The sequence below is a fragment of the Ailuropoda melanoleuca genome, chromosome 4 (genome assembly GCF_002007445.2).
Source record: "Ailuropoda melanoleuca isolate Jingjing chromosome 4, ASM200744v2, whole genome shotgun sequence".
Taxonomy (NCBI): domain Eukaryota; kingdom Metazoa; phylum Chordata; class Mammalia; order Carnivora; family Ursidae; genus Ailuropoda; species Ailuropoda melanoleuca.
In genome coordinates this window covers 643,560-651,558 of record NC_048221.1, presented here as the reverse complement: position 1 = coordinate 651,558, position 7,999 = coordinate 643,560, and the positions used below count along the sequence as shown (strand labels likewise).

The 7,999-nt window shown below is 62.1% G+C and overlaps 1 protein-coding gene across 1 annotated transcript; it reads right to left on the bottom strand.

Annotated features, from left to right (window-relative positions):
- Nucleotides 1-3,032: 3,032 nt before the first annotated feature.
- Nucleotides 3,033-5,329, bottom strand: ATP5F1D (ATP synthase F1 subunit delta). The gene is made up of 4 exons (XM_002923512.4): nucleotides 5,104-5,329; nucleotides 4,374-4,527; nucleotides 3,806-3,894; nucleotides 3,033-3,655 (listed from the first exon to the last, which is right to left on the bottom strand). Exons 1-4 carry the CDS (start codon nucleotides 5,242-5,244, stop codon nucleotides 3,533-3,535), a joined length of 507 nt encoding a protein of 168 aa, XP_002923558.1. The 5' UTR covers nucleotides 5,245-5,329; the 3' UTR covers nucleotides 3,033-3,532.
- Between the last annotated feature and the right edge of the window lie 2,670 nt (nucleotides 5,330-7,999).

The window sequence follows — 7,999 nt, the reverse complement described above, 5'->3', positions numbered from 1 at the left end:
TGACGCAGGCGGGCCCCCGCCCCTGCCTGCAGGCCAGGGCCCTGGGGCGCCTTGGGATCTGGGCCACCCACCCCTTAAGCCTCGCCTCGTACATTGGGGGTCGCTCCATAAATGCTGCTGAACCCAGGGTCACAAACGGCTGCGCCGATGGGTCGGATCCCCAGGACGCGGTTTCGGGGTGCACAGGTTGTCTCCCGCCCCGCCCCCCTTCCTGCCGCTCTGTAGGCACGGTGCTTCCGCCTGGGGGCGCCCGCGTGGGGGAGCGCAAGGGAGGGGGGGGTCCCTGAGTCAGCGGCCACGGTCCAGGAAAACAGGCTGGAGTCACCTGCCTGTTGTGGGGGTGCCCCAGCAGCTGCCCCAGCAGCCTGGCCTCCTGCATCCCTTAACGGTGACCTCAGAAGGCATTTATGGAGCGATTAACCTGCGCCAGGCCAGCCTAGTGCAGCCAGTCACCACCCGCCGCGCTGTGACCCTTCTGATCCTGTTTCTGCAGCTCTCCGATGCTGTACAAGGATAGGAGAATCCAGCGGTGCGGGGCCTGGGGGTGGGCAGGATCACCCTACCCATTTCGCAGACGAGTTAACTGACACCACACACAAGCAGGTGAAAATGTGGCAGGTCCCATTTCTCCCAGCATGTTGCTGAGTCTGGAACTTTATAAGGATGACCCTGATTGGTGTGGGACCCTCCCAGTCCTCCTGCTCCCTCTGCCCAAAGGAGGGGACCCCAGGACCTACTGCCCTGCCCCTTGACCATTTATCTGGTTTCTCACTTTATCTGGCCTGACCACCTCCACCCCCACCCTAATAGTGGGCACCCCTCCCAGGCTGTGTTCCTTTCCAAGGTCTCCATCCTGCTCCCACCCAGTGCTCCTGAAGCCTGACCCACCCCTACCCTCCCCGTCACACCCACACCCAGAGGCTCCCAGCCCCACAGGGTCAGGAAATCTTTGGGAGGGGATCACTGAGGGCTGGGATTGAGGGCTGGATTTGACAGGACAGAGGACTGTGATCAGTGAGACAGAGCTCAGGCTCGAGGGAGTGCTGGAGCCTGGAGATGAGGGTGTGGGGCACTGCTGAGGGTCTTGGAGGGCCTGCGGCCGGAGGAACATGGGGGTGGCAGAGGGAGCTGTGTGCTCTGAAGCCAGAGCATCTCGATGCTGGGAGCTCCAGATGGAGCAGGTGGTGCTGGGTCAGGGATTTGTGGCCAGGGTACACAGGGCTGTGTGATCTCCGGTGGGTCTGATACCTTTTCTTTCAGGTCACCAGGGGAGTAGCTGGTCCTCCTGGAATGGGGGCCCCGAGGGTTCATGCACACTTAGGGGTGGGACATCGCTCTCAGGAAGAGACCATGGCCCCAGCCTGGCTCTACAGGTCCAACTAAGTCAATCCACTTCCTACTTTTTTTCCTGTTTAGAGCATCCACGCTCTAGTCAGTCCCTGGGTGTGAGCACACACGCAGTCCAAGGGGACCCCCTTCCTCAAAGAACAAACCCTTGTGCAAGCCTGCCCTCGAGGAAAGGGTTATGACCTCCGGTTCCTGGTCGTATGACCCACTCCACCCTGGGTGCCTCCACCCCAGGACAAGGCCCCGGCCAACACAGGCTGTTCCTGCAGGCCCATGTCAGGCGTAGGCATCCCCAACAGTCCAAGGCTCACACCTCCCCCAGGAGGCCTGCTCTGTACTGAGGAATCTTACCTATGTCCAGAGCTGTACCCCCAGCCAGAGGCTGAGATCTCTCAGGGAACAGGGGTACGGCTAGAGGGACCGCTGGTGTGGCTGGTGCTGGTCCAGTGGCTTGGCTCAAAGTGTTCCTGTCGTGGTCGTGCTGCGGTGTCCCTCAACCGCCACCTGGACCCTCTACCCTGTCCTTGGTCTTATTTAGAGTTCCCAAGGCCTGACCATGAACTTTAGAACCTAGACTCCAAAACACAGAACAGGGAGAAGTGGGCCTGCACCTGTAAGCCCATGGCTGTCACAGCATTCTCTGGCCTGGGGGTTCCTGGGAAAGTGGGGGCCAGCTGCTTGGGCCCACCAGCCTGAGTAGGGAGACCCAGAGAGAAAGCCCCCATAGCTGTGATCTTGTCTGGAGGCCCCCACAAGCACAGCTCCCGCCACACTGAGCACCAGTGAAGCCACGGGACAGTCATTCGCACGGGACCGTGACACACGAGTACACAGCCCATCTGTGCTGACAACATGCCCGGGGGGGCCTCCCTGTCACCTCCAGGCTGCCAGTGACACATGGGAAGGCCCAGACTCTCCCACACACTCACCCCCCTGGAATCCCCTGCCAGCCCTGCTCATGCCCAGGACTGAGGAAGGGGGGTGAGGAGACCCCTCCCTTGAAGTCTCCTGCTGGTCACCTGGAACCAGCTTCTGGGCCACCCCCGTGCTTGCAAAAGGAAGAAATGGAGCAGCACAGAAGCTGCCCAGTGCCAGGGCTGCCCCCGCCCAGCTGCCCCACCCCATCTGGGGCCAGCCCAGGGGCCTGGATGGCACAGAGGTGCCAACACCACCGGGGAGGAGGCGCACCGCCAACTAGGGCCACCCACAGGCCGGGTGAGCAGAGGGCGGGGCCTCTGTGGGAGCAGGCAGGACCCGCCTCTTCCCAGCGTGGCTGGGGCGGGCCGGGGAGCCCACAGGGCAGACGGCACAGCCTGAAACCTGGCAGGGCCCCAGGTGGATGTCCAGCAGCCCAGGCCTGGTCCAGGAGCAGCAGCCACGCCTCCGCCTGCTGTCTCCCATGCCTGGCCAGCAACTTGTGCCAATCCCCACCCTCTTGGGATGATGGCAAACAGCCTCGCCCACCACCTACCCTGGTTTCATGGGCTATGCCCCCTGCACACCCCCCACTCCCCAGTTTACTTCAGACCCCCGAGGACCTCTTGGGCCACAGTTTCCAAACCCTGGAGGCTGAGGCTAGTATTTAATGCCTTATCCCCCTGCAGGGACACACAGAACTGGGACAAAAGCCAAGCAAAGTCCTGAAGACACGGTCCCAGGCAGGACACAAAAGCAGCATACACGAGTCGGATCCCTGGTTTTTAATGGGGGGCTCAAGCTGGGGGCAGGCTGTCCCACGGGGGTGGCTGGGAGCTGAAGTCTCCATGGCAGGCTCTACAGGGTCCGAGGGATGGTGGATGGCACATAAGGTTGGGCGGGAAGGGGGCTGGAAGATGGGAAGAGAGCCCATGGCGGGGGGACACAGCCCCCTCCCCTCAAAAAGCAGAGCAGGTCTCTGGGCTCACCTCCAGCCGCCAGGCCTGTCAGCCCCGGCAAGGATCCTCTGTTTCCGGGCGGGGGGCGGGGGTGCTCTTGGCGGAAAGCTAGAACTGTGCTGCCCCCTGGCGGCCTTCTCCGGCAACACCATTCCCTCCACAGGAAAATCCCTCTAGATGGCTTGCTTGCTCACCTTCCTCCCCACCCCTCCCCCATCAGACTGGACCCATGGCAGCTGGTTCAGCCTGCCTGGGACATCCCCTGCCCACTCTGGGCCTCGGTTTCCCTGCTGGCAAGGGCCACGCACCGCCTACTCGAGAGCTTTCACCAGGGCCTCGTTGGCCTCGATGCGGATTTGGATCTCAGCCCTGGAGGCCTCGTCTGCTGCCCCTGACAGCTCCGACTGCGCCTTCTCCAAGTTCACCTTGGCTGCCTGCAGGAAGTGGGTAGTGGGTGAGAGGCAAGCAGCGACCCCAGCCTGGTGCCTGCCCCTCCACCAAAACTGAGTTCCCTTCCCCAAAGCCCGGGATCTCCAGGACAACCCAGACCTCCTTGGTACGTCAGTCTCCCCTAGGACACTCACCCCCACATCCAGCATGTCCAGTGTCACAGCCTCCTCGGCCAGCAACTGCACGGAGGAATCAGCATTCACCGTGACAGAGCCGCTGCTCACTGCAGAAAGAAGACGACGTAAACCCTCCACACCCAGCTGTAAGTGACACGATCACCCCCAAACCAGAGAAGTGGCTCCACAGAGTGGCCCTAGAGTCTAGCATGGGAAACAAGCAGCTGGAGAGAATGAAAGATGCACATGGGGCCCAGAGGCACCCACCGGGGCCTGGACACAGGCAGCAAACCGTGTTCCTTCACCTACCAGTCCATTAACTAAGCCAGGATCAGGGATGAGTGGGGAGATCGATCTGAATCCTGACTGTACCCAGGAACTGTGCTGGTGGAAGCACTTCTTGGGCTCCTCTTCATCGGGCCCGCTCGCACAGTATTTGACTTCTCTCTCAGCTACCTGCCGCCCTACAAGCTCCTTAATCCCAAGTTTGCCCTGTGCACTACACTTTTATCAACCCTGGGACCTGACACTGGAACGTGGTGATGAAATACGGGTCCCCTACCCAGCCATATCCTACTGGACTCACCAAAGTATTTGGAGGTGGTGCCGTCCTCAGCATGGACAACAACCAGCCCTGGCCGCAGGACCTGCAGGGTGGGCACGTGGGCCGCAAGGATGCCAAAGGCTCCGGTCTGCGTGGGCACATCCACTTGCCGGACGTTGGCACCGTTGAAAAACACCTGGAAAGAACACACAAGGAACGCGTCACTGCAGGCCAGTCTTCCAGCGCTCGGGACTGGCTCCCCTGCAGGGAAATGGTCAAAGGCAGGAGGGAACACTGAAAGGGAACACAGAGGCTGTCACGCTGGGGCGGATCCTTGAGTTTTGGTCCTCCGCAGCATGTCAGTGCCTGAATCTAGCGCAGGGCCCGTCCACACAGAAAAGGCGCACCAATCCAGGGCGGACACACAAGACAAGTGCCCGAGGCTCTGGGACAGGCGGGACGGGGGCGGGGCGGGCCAGTCCGTGGGAGTTAGGATTCCAGAGGAAGGTTACGAACTTGGAAAACTTTATAGGGCTCGGATTCCAGACTCCATGGAAGAGCGTAGGGCGGGGTCAAGAGTGCGGGGCAGCGACTCTGGGGTTGAAGCCTCGGAGACCCGGAGGCTGGGGAGCCGGGACTCCGGACGACACCGGGGAAGGGAACAAATGGGGATGGACAGCCCAAAAGTTGGGGTCTCCGACTGCGGACCACTACGGGTCCGGACTGGAGATGGCGACCAAGACGGGGTCCCGAGCCAGACCGGCATCCGAACCTGAGTGGGTGAGGCGAAGGTGAAGGACATCTGTCCCGGGCCTGCAGCCGGGGCCGGAGCAGCGGCGGCCTCGGCGTAGGCGCGGGCCTGGCGTACGAGGGAACGCAGGCCGAGACGGCGGAGGACTGCGGCGGGCAGCATGGCGACGGCGGGGAGCGGACTCCGGCCGAACGCGAGTAGTCTGGAGGACGAGGAGGACGACGCGCGGGGACCTCTGGGAAGAGGAGTCCGGGCGAAGGCGCAGACGCGAACTACGACTCCCTGCAAGCCGCGCACGACATCGACAGGACGCATTGCGCCGCGCGCGCAGCATGCTGGGGGTTGTAGTTTCTTTCCAGTCCCAGCTACCAGCCGGGTGGTAAGATGGGGTGTGTGTCAACGGGGAGGACAAGAAGCCTCCGCGGAACAGGGGTCACACACTTGAATTCAAGGTTTTGGGGGCGCTCATTGGATGCCAGGCGCTAGAGCCATCAAGGGGGAATACCAAGATTCCGGCTCTGGTTTGGGGCGGTGGGAACGTTTAACAAACACTCAGTGTAACGAATATACAAATCATATGGCATGTTAGAAGTTTAAAAGTACTTAAAAGAGAAAAGAAAAGCCGACTTGGGGGTCAGGATGGGGTAGGCCGCGACTATTAGAGGTGCAGACGTGCTGGGAAGGGCGTCCTAGGCGGAGGGTCCGGCGAGGATAAGAGCCCGGCGCTGCAGGCGAGACTCGGATGCAATCCTCCAGGGCGCCGACAGAGGGCACCCCGCGACCGGAGATGCACTCGCCGCGGCCCCGCCCGGGCCCTGCCCCCACGCGCCGTTGACGCACGGACGCGTGCGCGGGCGGCCCGGGGCTCCGCTGACGTCACCTCGGCTCGCGCAGCCTCGCTCGCGGCGTTGACGTCAGCACTCCGCCCCCGCGCTCACGCAGGTGGCGCCTCGGGCCAGGCCCCCAGACCCACATCCTGGTCTCCGGCAAAAAGCAGAGTGTGGGCTGCACGGGGTTGGGGTCCACACCGGGGAGGGCTTTGGCTGAAGAGCGGAGGGGTGCAGGCCACAGGGGAGGTAGTGTCACACCTGGGCCCGGGTCCGGACAGGTGCGTTGCGACGCGGTGTTGCCCCGGTGGCTTCCCAACCCCAGGGGCTGCCTGCGCCGTAGCTACCTGCCTTCCAGCATCTGGGCCGCCTTCGACCAACACAGAGGAAGGACCCAGGCCCAGTGCCCAGACCCCCGCCCCCTCTGGGCCAACGCTGTGAGCGACAGTTGGGGCATCCTGGCCCACGGTGTGTGTGTGCAGAGGGAAGCCCCACTCGCATTTCTAGGGGTGCGTCCTGTGCGCAGTCCCAACCTTTCCCAGAGCCCGGTACCCCACACGAAGGCAAGCCTGATCTACCTAATCAGTAAGCTTCTCGAATCCATGCGCTGGACGATTTCTCTCCAATTCCTACTCCAGGGTGGCCGATGGGTAAAGGCAGCACCTGTTACTCAGGCCCCAAACCTAGGGTTACGCTGGAGATCTCCAGCGGACCCATTGGCATGGCTTGTCCACTCAGTGGGGCCACTATGGCCACCGTCACCGGTTTGGATGGCCCCAGTCTCCTCCCCTGTCCTTGACGCAGATGAGTTCACACACAGCCAGAGGCACCATGTCATTCTCCTGCTGGCAACCAGAAGGTGGCTTTCCTTGTTCCTTCCAACACAACACGTTGTCTACAAACATACTTTCTTACCTCAGGTCCTTTGCACATTCGGCTCCTCCTCACTTGAGCCAGCTTTTCCTGGGTATTTACCCACTTAACAAGCACATTCTTGTCTTCAATGTGCCAGCCCTGTGCTATGCCTGGAGACCCAGCTCCTGACTTGGAACTCACCCTGCAGTGACGGAAGGGGTAAGGAGGGACACAACACACTGGAGCAAATAACAGGCGACATGCAGGGCCATGGAGAGGAGCAGCGGACTGAAGTATGGGGCGGGGATTGCTGTTACCACAGGTAGCCAAGAGGAGATGCACTGAGACTTGGCCATTTAGGGAAGAGTGGAAGGACGCCAGGCAGTGAATCTTGAAGCTGAGTGGGGAAAGAGCCTCCGAGGTTCAGCACCTACAAGTGCAAAGGCCCTGAGGTTGAAGTGGTAGTGTCAGTTTTCACTGGCAGGGAAAGGGTTCACACTGTGTTGAGCCTAGGGCCAGGTGGGCTGGGCTAGGACCCAGACCGCGCTGGTGCAGACTGGTGTCCTAAGCATCTAAGAGGTCAAGGCATGATTCTCTGAGATGGAGAATGGGGAGCAGCTTTGGGGTTCACCAGGAATGGAGTTTCTGCCACAGCTGTCGTGAGGCTGGGCATCAGGGGCTGGGCAGGCCATGGTGGCATCCAGTCATTCAGATTATATTCCATTATCTTCGCTCGTTGTTTGTCCCAACAAGGCAGAGCTGCACGTGAACCTGACAACGCCGACAGCATATTAGGGAAGAAAAGGGGTGGCATGTGTCCACCCTCCCCCGACTGTGCATCCTGGGGACCCCCAGGTTGGGAGGAACCGACGGACCCGACTCCTCCCCTTCGTTCCCCGTCCCTCCGGACCCTGGGAAGGGTCAGGAGCAGTGTCGCAGGGGGAGGGGGTGGAGACTCAGCCGCCGCGGGAAAGAGCCGCTCGGCGTGGGGAGGGGGCGTCCGGGAGCGCAGGCTCCGCCCCTCACTCCCGCCGGAAGGGAAGGGGAGGCGGTGGCCAGCGCTCAGCGGGCCAGACGCGGCGGCGAGCGCGGCGGGGGCGGCCGGCCCGGGACCGGGTGGCACCCAGCGGGTCGGAGCGGGCTCGCCGCCAACGCGGTCACGTGCGCGGTCCCTCCTCTTGCGCCTGCCTCCCCCGCGCTCTCCATTCATAAATTCTCCGCCTGCTCCGCGGCCC